The sequence below is a fragment of the Lepidochelys olivacea genome, assembly GCF_965140295.1.
Source record: "Lepidochelys olivacea isolate rLepOli2 genome assembly, chromosome: 10".
Taxonomy (NCBI): Eukaryota; Metazoa; Chordata; order Testudines; family Cheloniidae; genus Lepidochelys; species Lepidochelys olivacea.
In genome coordinates, this window is record NC_140420.1 from 40461735 (window position 1) to 40487319 (window position 25585).

Below are 25585 nucleotides of genomic sequence, written 5' to 3' on the forward strand. Positions count from 1 at the left end.
CAGGAGGAGCAGCAGGATTGAATTATGGGGCAATCTCTTTTTTCCAGGTTGGGGATTAATTTAGGTCTGGGGGAGGGTGCGGGGGGAGGGATGGGCATGGCCGGATTGGAGCCTGTTGAGATTGCACTGGGTCTGTGCAACATCTCCAGAGTGGTCCTAGAGCCAGGCAAGATGCATGGTGGCACAAAGCATCCATCAGGTGACTCTGCTGCGGAAGCAGCATGGAGATCAAGCTCACATGATACCAGCAATCAATTCCTTCTGGCTCCAGTGCTGACAGCAACAAAACCCAGAGCCAAACTCCCCTGAACTTTGGGAAGGTTGAGACCTAGAGCCAAACATTGCTGCTTGAGCCCACCTCTAAACGTAATGCAGAGGAGCCTCTCCAGAGTCACTGATAAGTGGATTCCTCATTTTCATTCCTGATCCAGCACGGAGGGGAAGTGGGGAGTGTGGAAGCGGGGGCCATCCGTGTCACATCAGGCAGATGGTTAAGAACTCAGTCCAGGGTAGCTCTAGTCCTTTAACAGCTCTGCTAGTCATTGCCATATATTATAGTATCAGATACAATGGCAAAGAGCGCTTGGTACATCAATAATAATGCTAATTTCCTGCATCATAGTGATTGAAAAAGGATTTTATTTCATTGGTTGGCTCACAAATATAGCTGCACTGTATAACCTGTAATAGCTTTAAACCTTTCACTGATCACATATGGGTTCATTAGGCTACTCAATACTGTTGTGGCGCAAGACCAGAAGCCTCGGTCCTGATTCACAAAGGCTGGGTTCAGATCCAAAGTTCAGGGGGGACAGGGTATTATTTGGCTCCGAGGCTTCGTTCTGAGGCCCACTCTCTCTCTCCTCCGTTATGGAGCCTGGGGAAATATAACACCATATGCAGCAGCAGCTGTCCCTGCAATAGTATTACTTAGGGTGTATCTACTCTGCAAGAGCTGTGCACAGCCTAGCATAACCTACCTAGCTCGAATCCAGTGCAGGTAACAACAACCAGAAAGACAGTGCAGCGTGGGCTAGGAAGCTGAGTACATACCCAGGGCTCATGCTGGGGCTGTACACCTGCCCTGTGCTGTTTTCATTGCTATTGTTAGCCATTCTAGCTGGATTCATGCTAACCCCGGTAGACTGGCCCTGCACAGCTTTTGTGGTATAGACATATCCTGGGGATACTTAATGCAGTACCCCTTAGCATAGTCACACTGAATTTACTCGCGCCAGCCTTGGAGTGGGAAGGACCTAGCTGCCTGGGAGCACAGGGTACCTGAAGCAGAGCAATGCTGGGGAAGGGCAACAGGAGCTGGAGAGCTCCAGTTGCGGCCTTGTTAAAGGTGCAGCCGGGGATAGGCAGAGGCAGCTGGTCCAACCCCCTTGCCAATGATGAGTGGCCATTACAGACTGAAGTTTGTCCCAGAGAAAGGGGGCTAAATGACGACTGGCAGTAGTCACTGAGGCAAGGTGGGCATAGAGGGAGGGGGTTCCCCTGGGAGGGGAGACCCAGAGTGTGGGGGCACTGCTGCAGGGCAGCACTGCAAAGAAAGGGGCACTAGGGACTGGGAGGGACACGGGGCCTGGGGCAGGAGGGACACTGGCCAGCAGGAGGCACTCTGAGTGCTGGAATTGAGCTAATTCCCGGGTGACCAGCAGGAGGTGCCACGCTGGTGAGTCAGCGACTTGCTACAGGATTACTCTGGAAAACACGCACAGCCAGCCTTTCAGGTACAACAATGAATAAGTCAGACGGGGCTGATGACCCATCAGCAAAAAAATGGACTGTGGAATGTTTAATCTTCCTGTAGGCGTTTTGACCAGCCTGTAAGCAATGGCTGCTATAACACTGCAAGGTCATGTGACCAGACTACATGTCTCTGGACTCCAGATGTTAGTATTTTTCCACAGATTGGGCTGGGAACCAAGTTTTAAAACAAAGGGTTCCCACCATATGCGAAAGCTATATAAGGCAATGGAGTGACCTCATCTCATATGCAAAAGCTATATAAGGCAATGGAGTGACTCCCCACACGAGAAGACTCCTGGAAACGTCCGAGGAACAAAAACTGAACTGGAGGAAGTGCTGGACCCAGGCTAAAGGGATTTCTAGCCTGTGTATGAAGACCTGAGAAACCCAAGATGTAAAGCTAATGCAGCTTGTGCCTTAAGAATCTACAAGTCTGTACCATCAGTTAGGGTGAGAATCTGCTATTTATATCCAATCTCTCTAGGATAATAAGTTTAGGTTGCGTTTTTGTTTATTTGCTGGGTAATTCACTGTGATCTGTTTGCTAGCCCTTATAATCACTTAAAATCTATCTTTTGTAATTAATAAATTTATTTTACGTTTTAATCTAAACCAGTGAGTTTGGAATGAAGTGCATAGGAATTTTAGCTCAGATAGGCTGTTGTATATTCCTCTCCACATTGAGGGGGGAAGTGGAGAAATCTATGAGCTTATGCTGTAGTTCCCTGTGCAGCGCAAGACAGTATAATTTTGGGTTTATGCTCCAGAGGGGGGTGGTGACTGGGGAGCTGAGAGTTACTTTGGTTTTAGCCTTTCTACTGTTGGTTTGTGCAGTGGCTAGTCAGAGACCCTGCATGTAACTGCAGCTGGGTGTGTTCCTACCTCTGTATATGCTGGTGGAAATGTAAGACCAGGAGCATATCTGCAGCTTGTCACAGCAGTACAGTGTGAGAGAGAGCCCAGGCTTGTGGGTCAGAAGGCTCAGTGGTACCCCAGTTCCAGGTGGCACCCTGTGGGAAGCCTGTCACAATCCCCCTGTCCTGTTGGTGTTTGGATTCACAACGCTGTAGGGGAAAGTTTAACACTAATTTTTAAAAAATTATAAAACAACCTGATGTGATTATTATTTTTCTTTTAAATTATAAACTAAGATATTTCCAGTCATATTAGGTATTTTTTAATCCCTTCTGGCTTTTTAAACAAAATATAAATATTCAGTTGACAGCATCCCTTTAAACTGAATAAAAATTAAAACTCCCTGACAGAGTCTGATCTCACGTTCACCAGTGTAAATCAGGAGTAACCCCTCTGACTATTTTATATGGCTAAATGCAGTGCCCTCTGACTGTGACGTCAGTACTGAGTGACGTTGCATTGCTTTACTTAAGTTGTAAATTCTTTGGACAGGGACCAGTTTGTTGTTCTGTATCTGAACAGCACCTAGCACAATGGGGCCTGGGTCAATGACTTGTAACATTAAAGGTACTGAAAGAAGATTTTAGCCCTAGAGATTTGGCTAAACGTTGGGTGTCCTAAAACAGAACAATTTGGGCTTGATTTCAGAAGCCCTGAATACCCACTATTCCAGCTGAAGGCAATGGGAACTGCAGGTGCTCAGTACCTCTGACAATCAGACCCTAGAAGTCTTAGACTGGGCACTCAGGAACGTAGACAAAACCAGAGGTCGCATTTGAAACTTTTCACCTTAATTCCTATTTGGAGTGTGTTGGTGTCAGATTATACAAAATAAAATACACCCAGATTACAGCTGTATTCTTATTGTGAGGCTGGGGGCTAGGATTTGTAATGTCACTAGCAAACCTGCACAAAAATACAGCCCCATATTGTACAGCAGGGCACAGTTTAGACTATAGAGCTATCTACCGATATAGCATGTAATCTACAGATATTGGTAGTGCCTGGTACAGTAATAACCCTTGTTTTATTTAACCTAAATCATCAGCAAACTCCACGTGGAAACAGAGAAAAGCCCCAAAGATCGAAGAAAAGTTAAGTATAAAAATATTTAAAATAATCACGCTCATTTCCCTCATGTTCTTAAAATTGAGAAATACTTTTTTTGTCTCCAGGGGCTGCTGGAATGGACAAACATCTGATGCCCCACTGTATCATGCACCTCAGAAGCTGACATCTCAAATGCCATCTTGAAAGCATTGAATTTGGGTTGGGAGGTGGGGTCAGGTGTCATGCACCCCTCCCTGTGTGGATCACGACCTGCAAGAGGAAAATAAGAGCACTCAGCAGGCAGACTGGTTGGAAAATGCTCATTATTTTTAGGAAGGGGGAAAAAAAAAGTCCTGTGTCATCTCTGTCCCCCGACCCCTTATTATGGCAAACATGCATTTAGTAAAAATTTTCAATCTTTGAAAACCAAAAACTAAACTGAAAAACTAAAATGTTTACTGAAAGTGTGCACAGAAAATCTGCAATAATAATGACCAAAATGAATATTTTAATTTTTGGTCAAAAAGCTAATTTCCACTGAAAAAAAGTTTCAGTGGAAAAATGGGAGTAACTTTATTGTGGCTTGTTATGTGAAGGGAGGGGTAGCCCAGCTAAGGTTCAGCTGTCAACTAGCACACCCACCATGGCCCAGATCCTGAAAGGGAGTTAGGCACCAGAAAGCTACAGAGCAATCTGGAAATCCCAGATCCCATACAATACAGCCTGGTCTTCCCTGGGATCTGGAGGACCTATGGATGAAACTCTGGCCCCACTAAAATCAATGGCAAAGCTCCTATTGATGTTAATGGGGCAAGGATTTCAGCCTGTGAGTTTAATTGAGATTCACAACTCATAGAATGCCGGCAAGGCATCCTGTCCCACTGTGGCATGGAGCACTGACGAGGGAAACAGCTCCCAGGACCCGTAGCAGTGCCTGGCAGGAATCCCGCAGACATCTCACGGGAATGGTGTTGATGAGACCACAGCCTAACACTGAATAAGGGAGCAGAGCAAGTTGTTTTTTGTTCTGTGGCAAAGGGCTGCTTGGGGAGCAGATTATTCTGAAGGTGGCAGCTGGACACAGAACAACTCCATTTCAGGTGCCAACTGTTGCTCCACTAGACCAGGGATTCTCAAACTGTGGCTTGGGACCCCATTTTAATGGGGTCCCCAAGACTGGTGTTGGCCCTAGGCCCCAGCAAGTCTGAAGGACAAGCCCCACCACTCAGGGCTAAGGTTACATGTTCCCTGCCCAGGGCAGAAGCCATTGAGTTTCAGCTTTGCCCCCGCAACGGGGGGCAATGGGGCTCAGGCGGCAGGGCTCGGGTGGGCTCAGTCTTCGGTCCCCCCTCCTGGGGTCATGTAGTAATTTTTGTTGTCAGAAGGGGGTCATGATGCAATGAAGTTTGAGAACTGCTGCACTAGACCCTCAGGTCTAGTTCTGGAAAGACCCTTTCCCCACCCCTGATTCAAGTACCATTTCTGCATTTCCCATGCCCCTCCCCAACAGCAGCTCCCTGGCAGCTCCATCCTTACATTTCCCTTTTGATCTGTAAGTCTACACCACCAAGAAGTGATGGAGGCAGAAAAAGAAAGAGGTGAGATGCCTGGATACCACAGTAATGGAAGAACCCAGGCAAACACACAAGGAGTGGGAGAGTTTCACCAGTGCTCTTACTGGGCAATTTTGCAGTTTGTAGTGGCAACGTAGCGTCCAGTATAGTGAATATTGCACCTCACAACATTGTTGGTGAAGTCAGACTCCAGCACCAGGTACTTGGGGTTCACTTGAACCTGAGAAAACAAGACAAAGACCACATCAGGAAACAGTTCCTCTGATAGTCAGTGGAGAGAGAGAGAGCGAGTGAGAGAGATGTAATTGTGTGTTAGACCCCTTGTGTCTAACTTGTCTATTTAGCTTGTAAATTAGGACAAGGACTAGCTACTACTCTGTGGCTGTACAGCACCTAGTGCAATGGGGCCCAGTTCTTGGCAGGTCCCTGGGCTTTACTGTAAACACATGATAATGTACAACTAGAATTTTTTTCAATGAAAAATGCACATTATTTACGGGGTTGGTGTGGGTGTTATTCCTTTTAGGGAACTAAACTATGGGCAGTTTTGCTATTCTACTTTTATGGTTTCTTCTACAGGTAAAACACCTCCACTTTCTTCCAAGAAAACAGTTTGTTATCCTGATGCAACCATCTTGCTTCACTGTAGCAAATGGTCAAAAAAAGAAAGCTGTAAACAAAGAGAGTCAAATTCAGCGCTGGTGTAATTGGGCTTAGCTTCCCTTGAACCGAATGGCATTGTGCCCACTCGTAGCAGGGCTTAATTTGGTCCTAAAAATGTGTTTGAGTATGAGTACACAATGGCTTTCTTTCCATCTGTTCTTGGGGTTACCAGCTATTGTTTCATTTTCATACCTCTCCCCCACCCCCACTGTTACTTCTAATTGCCAATGTGTAGCTTGTGACTGGGCCCTCCGTGCAGCTGCTTCTGTCCTCAAACAAATGTCTGATCAGCCATGTTATTCACATGCTTTGAGGATGGATGTTCACAACCAAGGGGACTAGCAATGGGGCCGTGGACACACACAAACCAAAATCCAGCACTAAATTCACCATGGATTTCACGAGTAACTGCCTAGCTCTATTCATGGCAATGGCCCGTACAGAGAAGCTCTACATACAGGGAAACCAACCTTTAGGATGTAATTTCCAGGCTGAACGTCTGTTATGTCAATCCACTGGCAATCAATGTCGGCATTGTAGGTGTCATAGCAACCGGGACTCAAGCCCTGACAAAAGGAGAGAGCAGTGCTCACAATTCATAGGGCCCACACGGAGCCATCAGTTCATCTAGTCTGACCTCCTGCATAACACAGGGTATGGACTTTGCTTTTTATCTTTAGCATTTCTCATTTTTCGTTTTCTGTTGTTCCCTCTCTTTCTTTATATAGAAATATGTTCAGGAATTACCCACACTGCTCAATTCTGTGCAGGTGGCCTGTCTAGTCTGCAACTTTTACTATTGCAAAACACATGTTTTTCTCCCAGGAGCTGTATTGCAGAGTCCATTCCATGTGGGCAAAGGAATCTAGTTCAGGTTTTTCTCCTTCCCAAGGTCTGCATGCAGAGTCCATTCCTGGTGGACACAATCATCCAGTTCAGGCATTTTGAATGCGAAGGGAACAAGCAGTCTGAGGACTGTCCAGCAAATGTAATGCCTGTGATGGCTATATGAAAATACTGGAGTGGATTGCTGTGCCCATCTGGAATAACTATTTTATTTCATTTCAGGAAAAATTGGTGCATCTGTGTTTTGCTCAGCCCTATATATCTGAGCATCAGAAAGATTCAAGTGTGGAGTGCAGACTAATCCTATATACATATATACATACAAAAGCACTACCGAATGCTCAGCCAAAGATGTTGCTGCCCTGGGTGCCTCTCCTTTCCCTGCGCTGGGCAAGCCCAGGAAACAGAGGAGCCAGAACCGGGGAAGTGGGGCCTGGCTGGTACACTTTTCACTGGGGTGGACTCCGACCCTTCCCCTCCTCTCCCCCCCAAGCCAGCCCCCCCACAGCCAGGCTAGCATGGAGGGAGCCCACCTAGGGAGCCCAGGCAGCAGCTGTGCGGAGAGTGGGTCCCTCCACCTGCCCGGAGTGTGGGGGGCTGCTGAGGGCATCCCTGGCCCGTGTCCCCCGCCCAGGGCAGGTGGAGGGACCCAGGCTCCGCACAGCTGCCCGCCTGGCTCTTATCATGGCTGGGCTACGATTCCGAGCCCCCCTCCCTCCTGGGCTGGAGCCAGGTTGGGGAGAGCTGCATGGGCAGCTGTGGGGAGCGTGGGTCCCTCTACCTGCCCTGGGCGGGGAGCCCGGGACACAGGCAGGGGTCTGCTTTCGCTCCCCGGCGCCCCTCTGGCTTCGCAGGGGGTGGGATCGACCCCCCCGCCCTTTGGGGAGGGCTCCAGTGCCTGTGCCAGGAAATCAATAGGACATGCCCACCTGAGCCTGCTTGAAATTCCAGAGGGAGGTGTAACCCCTGCACTGGCATGATGCCCTGAGTGAGGGAGATTCCTGACCAGGTCCAGACACTCACTAATCCCTTCCGCAGCTCCCATAGGTGACTCTTCCTGCCCACTCACAGCTGGGTGTCCTGGGAGACTGGGATGGTCGGGGAAGAAAGCCCTGCACTAAATTGCAGCCAGACGGTAGAGTGGCCCTGAATTCGTTGGACACATCTCCTCCTCCTCTCACCTGGGTATGTGAAGTGCAGGCATAGCGCTTCAGGTTCCCAAAGTCACAGGTGGTGTCCTCCAGGCAGAAGCTAGCCTTGTGGCCCTCGGCCACCTTTCTCCCTGTGGCCGCATCCAGCAGGTCGTAGTGGCTGAACTCGTCCATGCTGTGGTAGTGCCTGGGGGAAACCCAGGGCAGAAGCATGTACCACAGTGATATTCACAGATATATGCTGGGTGGGTGCAGGGGCACCAGAGCAGCCCAGGAGTGGGCGGGGGCAGGGAAAGTGGCAGGATCCCAGATCCTCCCCACCCCACATTTAGAAAATGCTGGGGCTCTGAGCGATGGAGTGTGCGGCTTCTTGAAAGCCACCTGCTCCCACAATGCATAGGTCACAACATTAGAAGCCCAAACTTCTCTTTGCCCATGGCACTCAGTTCAGGGGTCCGTGATGATGTGGCCTGACCCTTTGGGATCAGCACAGGATACTCACTCTGAGCAGCATGGAGACAAGAGGAGGAGCTGGCAGGGAAATGGTTTTGGGTTTGTGGGGTGGGATAAATAAATATTGCAGAGAAAGGATGAAAGAAAAGAGGAGCAGAGGAAAAAAGAAAGAAGAAAAGGATTGGAGTGAGGGAATGAGAAAATGGAGAGAGGAAAGTAAGGTGGGAATGGAGGAGGCAAGTCCATTGATCTATAGCCAGGGGTGGCTCTAATCCTCAGCATATTGACCTAGATCCCAGTTCAGCAAAACGCTGAAGCATGTACTCAAGCTACTTTACTGAACCGAGCCTCACCCTGAACCAGCCTGGGTGGCTCCCCACGGCTGGATACCAGCCTCTGCCCACCAAAGGAAGGTCCCCTTGGCAAGGCCCTGTCACCCAGAGATGGACTAGTAAGTTGCTGAGGAGTGCCAAGTTCTCCTCAACTTACTGGTGGCAGCTGTGCCACTCCCAGTTGTGGCGGGGGCGGTTGGGCAGGAAGTCTGCTGTGCCCTGGTTCTTCACCCGCTGCGGGAACCTCAGCAGCACCCGGATGTCGTAGTCGGTGGCCTCGGGGGTGTAGGCAGTGCTGAAGGGGTTAAAAGGAAGGAAATGGGGGAGATGGGTGAAAGTCACTTCACCCTGAAAACAGCTGGTGACATCTGAGCACTGGATGGGCTGAGGGATGGAGCTTCTACTTGGAGCAGAGGGAATTTTTTTCAGTGAATAGATTTTTTTGCTGAAAAATGCATTTTATTTTATTTTTTAGCTCAGAAACTGTTCCTGAATTCGGGTTAAAGCTGATGTATCCCTTCTGGGTTTGATTTTAAGTCAAAACTTTTCGTTTCAGCTATTCAGTTTGAAGCAGCATTTTCTTTTCCAATGTGGCTGGTTAAAAAAAACAAAGGGGTGGTGGTGGTGAAAACACACGAAGTTGGCTGAATCAGAACACAAAACTTGAAAGCAGATTACCGGTAATTTCAAAACAACTGCAACATTCCAAAATTAGATTTTCCAAGTTTTTGATTTAATGAAATGTTTTGAAAAACATGGTTTTTGTTTTAATTGAACCCGTCTTTTCTTCAGCCAAACAAAAAAATTCATTATTTGCTCAGTTCAGCTTGTCATAACCTGCCCCTGGGAGGGAGGGCGGGGGAGGGGGAGGGGGAGGGAAAGGCTCTGCTACCCCATTGGAGGAGAAGGGTTATACAGAGCGTGACAAGGCTGAGGCATCAATTGCTTAATTGTTGGGTTTAAGTGGTGCTAAGAGTCCAGCTGAGAACAGCTGCCCAGCTCCAAGTGGGCCCTTCACACAAAGTTCATTTTGAGCACAGGAACTGATTGCAATTCTATGTGCGCTCTAAACTTTACAGTGCAGGGAAGCTGAGATGAGTCATTGCAAGGGGAACAAAAATACATCACGTAAAATAACCCAGCCCCTCATTAATATATGAGCCGCATCTGCTAATACTGTGCATTCCAAGGCACATCTGCTTAATTAAGGCCAGATTCTGATACCCTTACTCCTGTCAAACATCACCTTACTACACTGGTGTTAATGGCACTATGTACAGAGTAAGATACTACCCAATGTGACCAGCTGTATCAGAATCTGGTCCTCACCAAGCAAAGGCAATGTTTCATTATATTCAGCACAGCACTGCCTTAAGCAGCTACAGAAATGCCAAGTAAATTCCAGAGACTATTAGTGATGGTGGCATCTATCTATCTATCTATGCATCCGATGAAGTGAGCTGTAGCTCATGAAAGCTTATGTTCAAATAAATTTGTTAGTCTCTAAGGTGCCACAAGTCCTCCTGTTCTTTTTGCGTATACAGACTAACACGGCTGCTACTCTGAAACCTCTAATTTAATAGAATATCAATCACCAATATATTCAGTGTATGAACTAGAAAGAACAGTTACACGAATCTTCACATTCCATTGTATCCACAGTGAATGAAGGTAGATTTTCATGGGCACAAATGATTTTTTTCTATTAAAAATGGTTTTCATTGAAATTTTTTGTCCCTTCTCAGAAATCTGGACATGTGCAGAAAAGGGCTGTACAACAGTAAAACAACAATCCTCAGATTCATTCTCTCCTAGACTTCCTGTTTAGTGCTTTTGCTGGCCAAATTTGCGCACCTCTGAGTTAACACCGGAAGCTTTCCAAATTCAACCAGATTTTTGGCTGGCCCATCATTAATACTAAGGTAGCGACAACAGTATCATGAACTCCAAACATTCAAAAATCATGAGATTGTTTAAAAATCATGAGACTGAAAAAAATTGGATTATTTTTCTTTGCCTTCAGGTTTCTGAGCCTTTAAGTTGTCCAGCTTTTCTCTGCAACCACGAGGGTTAGAAACTTCTTTTATATAGGAAAGTTCAGATTCTTCCCTAATCTCCTGACTCCAGGAACTGGGGCTTCAGGGAGAACCCCAAATAGTACAATACTCATGTATAATCACAAGCGTTGGCAACATGGAGTCACGCATCTCCTTACCTGGCGAGGCACTTTTCCTCAGCGGCACAGCGGAGAGAATAGAGGTGAGCTCTCTGGATGTAGGTGGAGGCCTGGACATAGTTTGGATCAGGTACTAAGTCAGGGAGGCCTGTAAAAGATAGAGACGCAGCCTGAGAAAAGCCTGAAAATACATCAGCCACTTAAAGACTAACAGGAGCTGCTCGCTATGTGCGTCTGACAAAGCAGTATTCTCAGACTTGGAGGCAGCTGCTCCTAACCTCATTGGGAAAGCTTGCCTTGGTGACTGCCATGTTTTTTTAATTTCAGCTAAAGATGGAAATCCTCTTCACTTCCCCCCTCCCACCTCCGTTTCATTGGCAAATCAAACTTACATTTTCAAAGGCAGCCTGCTTCATCCAGCCTCCTGGAACTGATTAAATGAAAGATTCCATTGGCTGGGTTACCCATCAGATTTGCAGTGGATTGTGGCTTCTTTTTCCTTCCAAACCAGCGGAGATAGCAATTACCTTAGTACCAACCTGGCTGGGAGACAGCACCAGAAATGAGTTCTTCCTATTTAATTATTTATTTTTAAAGTGAATTTAGTGGGCATGAAAGATTAACAGCCTTGGTAACATGCCAGGGAATCCACAGACAAGTGATAGCACAGAAATCAGTAATGGAAGCTTTTGATCTATTCACTCCTTTTGGCTAGACCACACCACCTCTCTGGGTGAATCTGAAAAGGAAAAGAGGCTGCCAAGAAGCTGTGCATTCTAGATCTGGGTGCTGTGATGGTTACAGGTGGTACTGACAGGGCTTTTCCAGGGAACTAATGCGCTCTGCATTAGACAATCTGATTGCTTAAATTTTCTCTCAATGTTCCACTGAACTCAGAATGTGTCATACTCAGAAAGGGGAGGGCATAATCTTGGCCCCAGGGATTTCACTAGGACATTACAAACACAAGTTTCAGGAATTCTGATCAGGGAAAGGATCTGGGGATAGGCTTGCGGTGAAACACACTTGGGCAATATACAAAACTTGGTGGCAGAATGCTAACATAACTTACACTGATTAAACTTTATAGTGTAGACATGGCCTGTGAAACCAACATCTCACAAACTGGATACTGGGACTTAGTGAGAGGAGAATGATCATTACAACTCTACAAAAGGGTTGCTTTTTTCCAGGATGATGCTGCCTTGCTGGAGTATGGGGCACCGTAACTCTAGTTGAGATATAACGGGAGAGAGATTAATATTTGGCAAAAGTATAGAAGGTGGCAAATAGGGAGCTAATCTAGTTATGAGAAGAGGTGAAGGGCCAATATTTACCTTCCTTCGCACTGAAAGGGGTGCATGATGCAGGTAAGCAACTGATTTCATGTTCTTTCCACAGGTACTAATGTGGAGAGTGAACTAGATGATACATCTGAGGGAAGGGAACAGAAGGAGACTCTGCCGATTGGAAGGCATGAGATGCACTGTTTTAGGGATGGGGGTTCCATGACCACCGCTCCCAAGAGAAGGAGGCGGGTGGTGGTGGTAAAGGAATCTCTCCTCAGGGGGACTGAGTCATCTATCTGCCACGCCGACCGGGAAAACCGAGAAGTCTGCTGCTTGCCAGGAGCTAGGATTCATGATGTGAGAGAGAGACTGCCGAGACTCATCAAGCCCTCGGATCGCTAACCCTTCATGCTTCTCCACGTGGGCACCAATGATACTGCCAAGAATGGCCTTGAGCAGATCACTGCAGACTATGTGGCTCTGGGAAGAAGGATAAAGGAGTTTGAGGGGCAAGTGGTGTTCTCGTCCATCCTCCTGTGGAAGGAAAAGGCCTGGGTAGAGACCGTTGAATCGTGGAAGTCAACAAATGGCTATGCAGGTGGTGTCAGAGAGAAGGCTTTGGATTCTTTGACCATGGGATGGTGTTCCAAGAAGGAGGAGTGCTAGGCAGAGATGGGCTCCACCTAACGAAGAGAGGGAAGAGAATCTTGGCAAGCAGGCTGGCTAACCTAGTGAGGAGGGTTATAAACTAGGTTCACCAGGAGAAGGAGACCAAAGCCCTGAGGTAAGTGGGGAAGTGGGATACCGGGAGGAAGCATGAGCAGGAGAGTGCGAGAGGGGAGGGCTCCTGCCTCATACTAAGAAAGCAGGACAAACAGCAAGTTATCTCAAGTGCCTATACACAAATGCAAGAAGCCTGGGAAACAAGCAGGGAGAACTGGAAGTCCTGGCACAGTCAAGGAATTATGATCTGATTGGAATAACAGAGACTTGGTGGGATAACTCACATGACTGGAGTACTGTCATGGATGGATATAAACTGTTCAGGAAGGACAGGCAGGGCAGAAAAGGTGGGGGAGTTGCACTGTATGTAAGAGAGCAGTATGACTGCTCAGAACTCTGGTATGAAACTGCAGAAAAACCTGAGAGTCTCTGGATTAAGTATAGAAGTGTGAGCAACAAGGGTGATGTCATGGTGGGAGTCTGCTATAGACCACCGGACCAGGGGGATGAGGTGGACGAGGCTTTCTTCTGGCAACTAACGGAAGTTACTAGATCGCAAGCCCTGGTTCTCATAGGAGACTTCAATCACCCTGATATCTGCTGGGAGAGTAATACAGCGGTGCACAGACAATCCAGGAAGTTTTTGGGAAGTGTAGGGGACAATGTCCTGTTGTCAGTGCTGGAGGAACCAACTAGGGGCAGAGCTCTTCTTGACCTGCTGCTCACAAACCAGGAAGAATTAGTAGGGGAAGCAAAAGTGGATGGGAACCTGGGAGGCAGTGACCATGAAATGGTCGAGTTCAGGATCCTGACACAAGGAAGAAAGGAGAGCAGCAGAATACGGACCCTGGACTTCAGAAAAGCAGACTTTGACAACCTCAGGGAATTGATGGGCAGGATCCCCTGGGAGAATAACATGAGGGGGAAAGGAGTCCAGGAGAGCTGGCTGTATTTTAAAGAATCCTTATTGAGGTTAGAGGGACAAACCATCCCAAAGTGTAGAAAGAATAGTAAATATGGCAGTCGACCAGCTTGGCTTCACAGTGAAATCCTTGCTGATCTTAAACACAAAAAAGAAGCTTACGAGAAGTGGAAGATTGGACAGATGACCAGGGAAGAGTATAAAAATATTGCTCGGGCACGCAGGAGTGAAATCAGGAATGCCAAATCACACCTGGAGTTGCAGCTAGCAAGAGATGTTAAGAGTAACAAGAAGGCTTTCTTCAGGTATGTTCGCAACAAGAAGAAAGTCAAGGAAAGTGTGTGTCTTTTACTGAATGAGGGAGGCAACCTAGTGACAGAGGATGTGAAAAAAGCGAATGTACTCAATGCTTTTTTTGCCCCTGTCTTCACGAACAAGGTCAGCTCCCAGACTACTGCACTGGGCAGCACAGCATGGGGAGGAGGTGACCAGCCCTCTGTGGAGAAAGAAGTGGTTCGGGAATATTTAGAAAAGCTGGACGAGCACAAGTCCATGAGGCCGGATGCGCTGCATCCAAGAGTGCTAAAGGAGTTGGCGGATGTGATTGCAGAGCCATTGGCCATTATCTTTGAAAACTCATGGCGATCGGGGGAGGTCCCGGACGACTGGAAAAAGGCTAATGTAGTGCCCATCTTTAAAGAAGGGAAGAAGGAGGATCCGGGGAACTACAGGCCAATCAGCCTCACCTCAGTCCCTTGAAAAATCATGGAGCAGGTCCTCAAGGAATCAATTCTGAAGTGCTTAGAGGAGAGGAAAGTGATCAGGAACAGTCAGCATGGATTCATCAAGGGCAAGTCATGCCTGACTAATCTAATTGCCTTCTATGATGAGATAACTGGCTCTGTGGATGAGGGGAAAGCCGTGGACGTGTTGTTCCTTGACTTTAGCAAAGCTTTTGACACGGTCTCCCACAGTATTCTTGCCAGCAAGTTAAAGAAGTATGGGCTGGATGAATGGACGATAAGGTGGATAGAAAGCTGGCTAGATTGTCGGGCTCAACGGGTAGTGATCAATGGCTCCATGTCTAGTTGGCAGCCGGTATCAAGTGGAGTGCCCCAAGGGTCGGTCCTGGGGCCGGTTTTGTTCAATATCTTCATTAATGATCTGGAGGATGGTGTGGACTGCACCCTCAGCAAGTTTGCAGATGACACTAAACTGGGAGGAGAGGTAGATACGCTGGAGGGAGGGATAGCTCAGTGGTTTGAGCATTGGCCTGCTAAACCCAGTGTTGTGAGTTCAATCCTTGAGGGGGCCATTTAGGGATCTGGGGCAAAAATTGGGGATTGGTTCTGCTTTGAGCAGGGGGTTGGACTAGATAACCTCCTGAGGTCCCTTCCAACCCTGAGATTCTATGATTCTATGAGGGTAGGGATGGGATACAGAGGGACCTAGACAAATTGGAGGATTGGGCCAAAAGAAATCTGATGAGGTTCAACAAGGACAAGTGCAGAGTCCTGCACTTAGGACAGATGAATCCCATGGACCGCTATGGACTAGGGACCGAATGTCTAGGCAGCAGTTCTGCAGAAAAGGACCTAAGGGTTCTAAAAAGAAAAGGAGTGCTTGTGGCACCTTAGAGACTAACCAAGTTATTTGAGCGTAAGCTTTCGTGAGCTACAGCTCACTTCATCAGATGCATTCTGTTGAAAGTACAGAAGACGTTTTTATACACACAAACCATGAAAAAATGGGTGATTATCACTACCAAAGATTTTCTCTCTCCTCACCCCACTCTCCTGCTGGTAATAGCTTATGTAAAATGATCACTCTCCTTACAATGTGTATGATAATCAAGGTGGGCCATTTCCAGCACAAATCCAGGGTTTAACAAGAACGTCTGGGCGGGGGGGGGGGGGGGGAGAGGAAAAAACAGGGGAAAATAGGTTACCTTGCATAATGACTTAGCCACTCCCAGTCTCTATTCAAGCCTGAGTTAATTGTATCCAATTTCCAAATGAATTCCAATTCAGCAGTCTCTTGCTGGAGTCTGGATTTGAAGTTTTTCTGTTGTAATATCGCAAGTTTCATGTCTGTAATCGCGTAACCAGAGAGATTGAAGTGTTCTCCGACTGGTTTATGAATGTTATAATTCTTGACATCTGATTTGTGTTCATTTATTCTTTTACGTAGAGACTGTCCAGTTTGACCAATGTACACGGCAGAGGGGCATTGCTGGCACATGATGGCATATATCACATTGGTAGATGTGCAGGTGAACGAGCCTCTGATAGTGTGGCTGATGTTATTAGGCCCTGTGATGGTGTCCCCTGAATAGATATGTGGGCACAGTTGACAACGGGCTTTGTTGCAAGGATAGGTTCCTGGATTAGTGGTTCTGTTGTGTGGTATGTGGTTGCTGGTGAGTATTCGCTTCAGGTTGGGGGGCTGTCTGTAGGCAAGGACTGGCCTGTCTCCCAAGATTTGTGAGAGTGATGGGTCATCCTTCACGATAGGTTGTAGATCCTTGATAATGCGTTGGAGGGGTTTTAGTTGGGGGCTGAAGGTGACGGCTAGTGGTGTTCTGTTATTTTCTTTGTTAGGCCTGTTCTGTAGTAGGTGACTTCTGGGAACTCTTCTGGCTCTATCAATCTGTTTCTTCACTTCCGCAGGTGGGTATTGTAGTTGTAAGAATGCTTGATAGAGATCTTGTAGGTGTTTGTCTCTGTCTGAGGGGTTGGAGCAAATGCGGTTGTATCGCAGAACTTGGCTGTAGACAATGGATGGTGTGGTGTGGTCAGGGTGAAGTCTGGAGGCATGTAGGTAGGAATAGCGGTCAGTAGGTTTCCGGTATGGGGTGGTGTTTATGTGACCATCGTTTATTAGCACTGTAGTGTCCAGTAAGTGGATCTCTTGTGTGGACTGGACCAGGCTGAGGTTGATGGTGGCATGGAAATTGTTGAAATCATGGTGGAATTCCTCAAGGGCTCCTTTTCCATGGGTCCAGATGATGAAGATGTCATCAATATAGCGCAAGTAGAGTAGGGGCATTAGGGGATGAGAGCTGAGGATGCATTGTTCTAAGTCAGCCATAAAAATGTTGGCATACTGTGGGGCCATGCGGGTACCCATAGCAGTGCCGCTGATTTGAAGGTATACATTGTCCCCAAATGTAAAATAGTTATGGGCAAGGAGAAAGTCACAAAGTTCAGCCACCAGGTTAGCCGTGACATTATCAGGGATAGTGTTCTTGACGGCTTGTAGTCCATCTTTGTGTGGAATGTTGGTGTAGAGGGCTTCTACATCCATAGTGGCCAGGATGGTGCTATCAGGAAGATCACCGATGGATTGTAGTTTCCTCAGGAAGTCAGTGGTGTCTCGAAGGTAGCTGAGAGTGCTGGTAGCGTAGGGCCTGAGGAGGGAGTCTACATATCCAGACAATCCTGCTGTCAGGGTGCCAATGCCTGAGATGATGGGGCGCCCAGGATTTCCAGGTTTATGGATCTTGGCTATGTAGACTCCCTCCTCAGGCCCTACGCTACCAGCACTTCCCCCCCTTCCCCTCCTTCCTCAGATGTTCTTGTTAAACCCTGGATTTGTGCTGGAAATGGCCCACCTTGATTATCATACACATTGTAAGGAGAGTGATCACTTTACATAAGCTATTACCAGCAGGAGAGTGGGGTGGAGGGAGAGAAAACCTTTTCTAGTGATAATCACCCATTTTTTCATGGTTTGTGTGTATAAAAACGTCTTCTGTACTTTCCACAATATGCATCTGATGAAGTGAGCTGTAGCTCACGAAAGCTTATGCTCAAATAAATTGGTTAGTCTCTGAGGTGCCACAAGTACTCCTTTTCTTTTTGCAAATACAGACTAACACGGCTGTTACTCTGAAACCTAAGGGTTCTAGTGGACGAGAAGCTGGATATGAGTCAACAGTGTGCCATTGTTGCCAAGAAGACCAATGGCATTTTGGGATGTATAAGTCGGGGCATTGCCAGCAGATCGAGGGACGTGATCGTTCCCCTCTATTAGGCATTGGTGAGGCCTCATCTGGAGTACTGTGTCCAGTTTTGGGCCCCACACTACGAAAAGGATGTGGAAAAATTGGAAAGCGTCCAGTGGAGGGCAACAAAAATGATTAGGGGACTGGAACACATGACTTCTGAGGAGAGGCTGAGGGAACTGGGATTGTTTAGTCTGCGGAAGAGAAGAATGAGGGGGGATTTGATAGCTACTTTCAACTAGCTGAAAGGGGGTTCCAAAGAGGATGGATCTAGACTGTTCTCAGTGGTAGCAGATGACAGAATGAGGAGTAATGGTCTCAAGTTGCAGTGGGGGAGGTTTAGGTTGGATATTAGGAAAAACTTTTTCACTAGGAGGGTGGTGAAACACTGGAATGCGTTACCTAGGGAGGTGGTGTGTCATAAATATAAAGGGAAGGGTAAACCCCTTTAAAATCCCTCCTGGCCAGAGGAAAAATCCTCTCACCTGTAAAGGGTTAAGAAGCTAGGATAACCTTGCTGACACCTGAACAAAATGACCAATGAGGAGACAAGATACTTTCAAAAGCTGGAAGGAGGGAGAAAAACAAAGGGTCTGTGTCTGTCTGTGTGATGCTTTTGCCGGGGACAGAACAGGAATGGAGTCTTAGAATTTAGTAAGTACTCTAGCTAGATATGCGTTACATTATGATTTCTTTAAATGGCTGAGAAATTAAGCTGTGCTGAATGGAATGGATATTCCTGTCTGTGTGTCTTTTTGTAACCTAAGGTTTTGCATAGAGGGATTCTCTATGTTTTGAATCTAATTACCCTGTGAGGTATTTACCATCCTGATTTTACAGAGGTGATTCTTTTTATTGTTACTTCTTTTTTACTGTTTCTTCTATTAAAATTCTTCTTGTAAGACCTGAATGCTTTTTGTATTGTTCTTAAGATCCAAGGGTTTGGGTCTGTGGTCACCTATGCAAATTGGTGAGGATTTTTATCAAACCTTCCCCAGGAAGTGTGGTCAAGGGTTGGGAGGATTTTGGGGGGAAAGACGTTTCCAAACAATGCTTTCCTAATAAAATAAACCCCGATAAACATTTGGTGGTGGCAGTGGAAGTCCAAGGGCAAAGGGTAAAATAGTTTGTATCTTGGGGAAGTTTTAACCTAAGCTGGTAAAAGTAAGCTTAGGAGGTTTTCATGCAGGTCCCCACATCTGTACCCTAGAGTTCAGAGTGGGGAAGGAACCTTGACATGGTGGAATCTCCTTCCTTTGAAGTTTTTAAGGTCAGGCTTGACAAAGCCCCGGCTGGGATGATTTAGTTGTGGATTAGTTATGCTCTGAGCAGGGGTTTGGACTAGATGACCTCCTGAGGTCCCTTCCAACCCTGATATTCTATGATTCTATGTTTCCACAGCTAAACAGGAAAGAGAAGGTGGTCCATAGGTGCTGACTCCGTGGGTGCTGCAGGGCTGGAGCACCCACGGAAAAAAATTAGTGGATGCTTAGCACTCAACGGCAGCTAGCTCCTCCCCTTCTCCTCCCACCCAGTGCCTCCCGCGTGCTGAAGATCAGCTGTTCCATGGCATGCAGGAGGTGCTGGGCGGAGTGGGAGGAGCAGGGATGGGAAGAGGCAGTGGTTGGGTGGCAGTGGGGGCATGGGCAAAGGGGTGGAGTGGGGCGGGGCTTGGGGTGGATCAGGGCTTGGGGTGGAGCAGGGGTTGAGCACCTCCAGGGCAAGGAGGAAGCCAGAGCCTGTGGGTGGTGCCATCAAAAGGTCAATTGCAGAAATCAGAGCTGCAAAATCTGTAGGTGGCCAGCCAATGCAGGCTTCTCCTGCATTTTTAAGTATATCAGAAGCAGGAAGTCTGCTAAACAACACATGGGTCCACTGGACGATTGAGATGCTAAAGGAGCACTCAAGGACAATAAGGTCATTGCGGAGAAACTAAATGAATTCTTGCTTCAGTCTTCATGGCTGAAGATGTGAGGGAGATTCCCAAACCTGAGCCATTCTTTTTAGGTGACAGAGCTGAGGAACTGTTCCATATTGAGGTGTCATTAGAGGAGATTTTGGAAGAAACTGATAAATTAAATAGTAATAAGTCACCAGGACCAGATGGCATTCACCCAAGAGTTCTGAAGGAACTCATATGTGAAATTGCAGAACTTCTAACTGTGGTATGCAAACTTTAAATAATTTAAATCAGCTTCCATACCAAATGACTGGAGGATAGATAATGTGACATTTTTTTAAAAGAGCTCCAGAGGTGATCCCAGCAATTACAGCCTGACTTCAGTACCGGGCAAACTGGTTGAAACTATTGTAAAGAACAGAATTGTCGGCCACATAGATGAACATAATTTGTTGTGGAAGAGTTAACATGGTTTTTGTAAAGGGAAATCATGCCTCACCAATCTACTAGAATTCTTTGAGGGGATCAACAAGCATGTGGACAGGGGGGTTCCAGTGGATATAGTTTACTTAGATTTTCAGAAAGTCTTTGACAAGGTCCCTCACCAAAGGCTCTTAAGCAAAGTAAGCTGTCATGGGATAAGAGGGAAGGTCCTCTCATGGAATGGTAACTGGTTAAAAGATAGGAAACAAAGGGTAGGAATAAATAGTTTTCAAAATGGAGAGAGGTAAATAGTAGTGTCCCCCAGGGGTGTGTACTGGGACCAGTCCTATTTAACATATTCATAAATGATCTGGAAAAAGGGGTAAACATTGAAGTGGCAAAATTTGCAGATGATACAAAACTACTCAAGATAGTTAAGCCCAAAGCAGACTGAAAGAGTTACAAAAGGATCTCACAAAACTAGGTGACTGGGCAACAAAATGGCAGATGAAATTCAATGTTGATAAGTGCAAAGTAATTCATGTTGGAAAACATAATCCCAACTATACGTATAAAATGATGGGGGTCTAAATTTGTTGTTACCATTCAAGAAAGAGATCTTGGAGTTATTGTGGATAGTTCTCTAAAATGTGCAGCAGCAGTCAAAAAAGCTAACAGAATGTTGGAAATCATTTAGAAAAGGATAGATAATAAGACAGAAAATATCATATTGCCTCTATATAAATCCATGATGTGCCCACATTTTGAACACTGTGTGCAGATGTGGTCGTCCCATTTCAAAAAAGATATATTGGAATGGAAAAGGTTCAGAAAAAGGCAACAAAAATGATTAGGGGTATGGAACAGCTTCCGTATGAGGAGAGATTAATAAAACCGGGACTTTTCAGCTTGGAAAAGAGATGACTAAGGGGGGATATGATAGGGGTCTATGAAATCATGACTGGTGCGGAGAAAGTAAATAAGGAAGTGTTATTTACTTCTTCTCATAACACAAGAACTAGGGGTCACCAAATGAAATTAATAGGCAGCAGGTTTAAAAACAAACAAAAAGAAGTATTTTTTCACACAACACACAGTCAGCCTGTGGAACTCTGCCAGAGGATGTTGTGATCGCCAAGGCTATAACAGGATTCAAAAAAGAATTAGATAAATTAATGGAGGATAGGTCCATCAATGACTAATAGCCAGAATGGGCAGGGATGGCGTCCCAACCCTATTTTTCAGAAGTTGGGAATGGGTGACAAGGAATGGATCACTTGATGATTACCTGTTCTATTAATTCCCTCTGGGGCACCTGACATTGGCCACTGTCAGAAGACAGGATACTGAGCTAGATGGTCCTTTGGTCTGACATGGTATGGCTGTTCTTATGTTCCTCTAACATAGTCTCCAGTGCTTTGTGCAGCCCCCTTTGCACAGTCCAAGGGCTGGGGGGCCCACTCCTTCCCTTGTGACGTTACATCCCAGCCAAAGATTCTAAAGCAAGGGGATGCAGCTGAAGGGGAGAAAGGCTCCTTTGGGAGAATTGCTTTTACAGAGGGGGCAATTATCCCAGGGAATGGACTTCAACCAGGAGCACAACCAGGGAAAAGGCTCAGAAGACAGTGGGAGAGACACTGAGAGCAGGGCCAAGTTCAGACCATGGGGGGCTCTAGACAAACCCCACATGGTGTCCTTGTGGCCCTATCCCTGATTCATGACCCTCCCTCCCACTCCTTCGGGAGGCTGCAGGAGTCAGAATTAAGATGAATGGGGCAGTCCACACCTCTTGGAACTATAGTTTCAGGCTGTCTGTAGACTCAGGCAGGCATCAATTACATCCAGTTCACCTTGTCAAGCTTTCTTTGCGTCCATAAGGGCTAATCACATTTGTGTTAGCTGAGAGCTCTGCTCTCAGGCTGTGACTCCAGGAGCTGGGACGCTAGGCACGGGCCAGACTGTCCTGAGCCAGACATCAAAACACGTTGCACACGCATTGCAGCTAGTGAGGCAAGTGTACAGAGCAGGAATGGGATGCCTGGGCTGCTTTCCATTCTGGATTGTTGTTATTTTGTCTCCTGGCCCTTCATGCTCCTCCAGCACATTCCCATCAGACTCTCCTGTTTCCAGCTTCCAAAGTGAGGCAAAGTAAGTGCTCAGCGCCAGCCTCCCCAACGTTGCCAAGGGATGTCTTCCCATCTTGCTTTAGAAGAGTAGATTAGCTCACAGAGGTTTAGCATCAGCTTATCCTGATTCTTGTGCCGTATCCCCAGACCAGCCTCATGCCTCAGGAAGGAGGCCCGTGCTGGAAGATGAAGCCTCATAGCAGAAGCAGAAGGAGGCAAGATGTTGACAATGGCCAGGAGAGGGCCAGGTTAGGAAATAGGGCTGGGGGGAGGCTGAGTCATTACAGAGCTCAGCTGGAAGTAGAGCCTCAGTCTTCAGAGCCCCTGAAGGGCAGTGGGAAGAAAATGACGTGATCCCATTACTATGAATGGGGGGGTGAGTTTGGCCTAATGGTTGGACCTGGGGGGAGCTGGGTCTCTTCCATTTGCACCTCTGCCCTCAGTCCCAGTGTGCCAATGACTGGGGAGATTGCTTCACCTTGCTGTGCTGCAGTTCCACTAACCTCCCTCATGAGGCTGGACAAGTTTGCACTTATAAAAGGCTTTTAGATCCTGCTTCAGGGTGACTATGGTCTAGAGGGCTGGGCTTCAGGGGATCTGGGTGCTATTCCTCAGCTCTGCCACTGACTCCCTGTGGGATCTTGGGCAAGTCTCATCTATGTGCTGTGCCTCAGTTTCCCTCTCTGTTGAATGGGGATAATGCTGCACACCCCTGTTTGAGAACCACCATCACCCCTATGGGTGACAAGCTCCAGCTGTTATTTAAATACCTGGGTACACTGTGCTGTACAAGTGGAAGGATTACCACTTATCCCCAGAATCAGCGCTGATGCCCCAGCAGACCAATCCCCAAGCTCTACAGCCCCCGTCTCCCCCTTTCTTCTGTATTTCAGAGTGCAATCAGACCTCACGGTTATGGCATAGTCCTCCTCCTTTGACTACAATTTGTAATGGATTTGCAGCCCAGCTTCCCACAGCAGAGCAGCTCAGGTGAGTTTCAGACAATCTGGGATGCTTGTGCAAAGTGAGCTTTATGTGGCTTACCCTTTGCCTGTGTTGCAACAAGCCTTCCTCTGTGCTGCCAGAGGTTGCTGAATTCCAGAGACTTCAGCTCTGCTCCAGCTCCCGCTGGAGTCAGTGGGAACCTTTCCATCAGTTTCAACGGGAACTGGATCAGGTCCTGAGTGGTTTTTTTTCTTCCAGAGAACAATGCCTTCTTGTTTCTTGAACTGCTTTCCCTGGAGAAATCACGTCACTAGATTGGATCTTGTTTCCTGCCTCTATGCTTGGTCATTTCTGGTGATGTAATGCACAGGGGGATTTGAACACAAAGACAAGGAGAAGGCGTCAGGGGAAACAACTGTTTTTTCGAAAGAAACTGTTCACTAAAAAGAAAAGAAAAGAAGAACACCCCAGGCTGATCAGCCATGCTTCAGGGAAGGAATTCAGAACTGGGCCCCATCCTTCTTCCTTGATGATTTGTGCCTACATTATAGACAGGAACATTGCCAGGGGATTGGTCATTATTTATAAAAATGTTTCCTTTTCACTGATGTTTATAATAAATCTTGGGAACTTGAGACAGCAATCAGATTCCTTTACCAACATGGATCTTCCCTTCCCACAAGTTTCTGCACTGCCTTGTTATTGTAGGGCTGCTCAAAAGCACTGGGCGGAGCACAGTGGTTTGTTATTGTAGGGCTGCTTATATGTGCAGGGCTGCACTCCCTGATTTGTTATTCTAATCACTCAATAGTACTGTACTGTGCATGCTGGTTGGCAATCGAAGCGGGGGCTCACTAATTCTGGGTTGCGCATACTGGTTAGTTATTGTAGGGTTGCTTTCAATCGCTGGGTTGCATGACCTACTCAATCAATGGGAGTTCTGTCTGAGGAAGCACTGAGAAAGAATGGCAAGATTTGGTCTTTATGTCAAGAATCCTCAACATATTTGAATAATAACTGATTATAAAACATTCTTGATTGTGGCTTAAGCAACTATCAAGTGTACCTGCTAAAGCACCACAATTGTGCTTGAGGACAGCATTAATGGATGTACAAGTCTTACAAGTATCATTAAACTAAGTTCTTCAGTTCCTTTCCCATCAAGAAGCTAGGCTTTTTCTTTCTTTCTTTCTTTCTTTCTTTCTTTCTTTCTTTCTTTCTTTCTTTCTTTCTTTCTTTCTTTCTTTCTTTCTTTCTTTCTTTCTTAATTCAGTGCTGGTAAAAGGAGGCAGATTGACAGCCTCACCACACGTAGCTCGAAGAAAGTGGAAATATTTCATGAACAATTTATCAACATTTCCCCACCCTTTTTTGAAAACTGAAATTTTGAAAATTCCTCAAAAAACAAACAAAACAATCAAACAAACAGGCCTCCGCTGCCAACCAAACCCAATCTGACCAGCCCCATAGTTAGTTGAAAAATAGGGGAAATTTTTCATCAACATTATCCAGATTTTTTCTGTTTTGAAATTTCACATCAACATCCAAAAAATGTTGACTGAAAAAACTTGTTCTTCGTCCCTTTCCTATGGCTTCATTACAACAATAGATGGAGTTTTACATTGAGATAGTGACAAGAATGCTGTTTGGGGCGCAGAACAGAGGGCTGGGAGTCAGAACCACTGGGTTATGTTTCTGGCTCTTGCCACTGACTTGCTGTATGATAAGTTCCTTTCTTATAGTTTATCCTTCCATAAAATGGGTATGGTGGTTACTGCACAAATGTTGGGAAAGGAGCTGTACAAGTGTAATGTATTATTGCAAGACACCTCTAACAAGTGATGTGTTTGAAATGAAACCTGGCAGAGGACGGAGGGAGGAGACAGCAGAATATGGAACCATTTGCTTTAGATCACAAGTTCAAACCCATTTGTCAGAGGGCAAGTGACTCCATCATCAAACCACCCCTGCAATGTGAGCAGATTATTGCTCTTGTCTCAGGGGAAGGCCAAGAATTGATTGGGCCACACGAGCTGAACTGCACTCTCCCACCTTGAGCCCCAGGTCAGGCCTGAGGTACACAAGGCTGAAGGCAAAGTGAGCTGAGCTTTGCATTTCTGCTGCAGGGGCTGTGGCCAAGGAGAGCCTTCGGTCCCCAGTGGGATCCAAGTGAACTTGAGTAAAACTGAGATCTTGTTGGCGATGCAGCCCCTTCCCCCTTTTAGCTCTATAAATCGAACCAGCTGGACTCAGGGTTGGAGGCAGCAGAGCTCATTAAGCCTGGAGCTTTATGTTTCTGACATGTAAGTGCTTCAGTGCCGAGATACTACAGTGAT

General features: G+C 46.6%; 1 protein-coding gene across 1 annotated transcript in view; it reads right to left on the reverse strand.

Annotated features, from left to right (window-relative positions):
- Positions 1-621: 621 nt before the first annotated feature.
- LOXL1 (lysyl oxidase like 1) overlaps positions 622-25585 on the reverse strand; it is a 41448-nt gene continuing 16484 nt past the window's right edge. Inside the window, exons 2-7 of the mRNA XM_084641162.1 lie at positions 10955-11063; positions 8897-9034; positions 7985-8141; positions 6428-6523; positions 5399-5514; positions 622-3990 (exon numbers count right to left, since the gene is read on the reverse strand). Coding sequence (XP_084497288.1) covers positions 3984-3990; positions 5399-5514; positions 6428-6523; positions 7985-8141; positions 8897-9034; positions 10955-11063 — 623 coding nt within the window. The 3' untranslated portion in view covers positions 622-3983. The remainder of the gene's footprint in view (positions 3991-5398; positions 5515-6427; positions 6524-7984; positions 8142-8896; positions 9035-10954; positions 11064-25585) is intronic.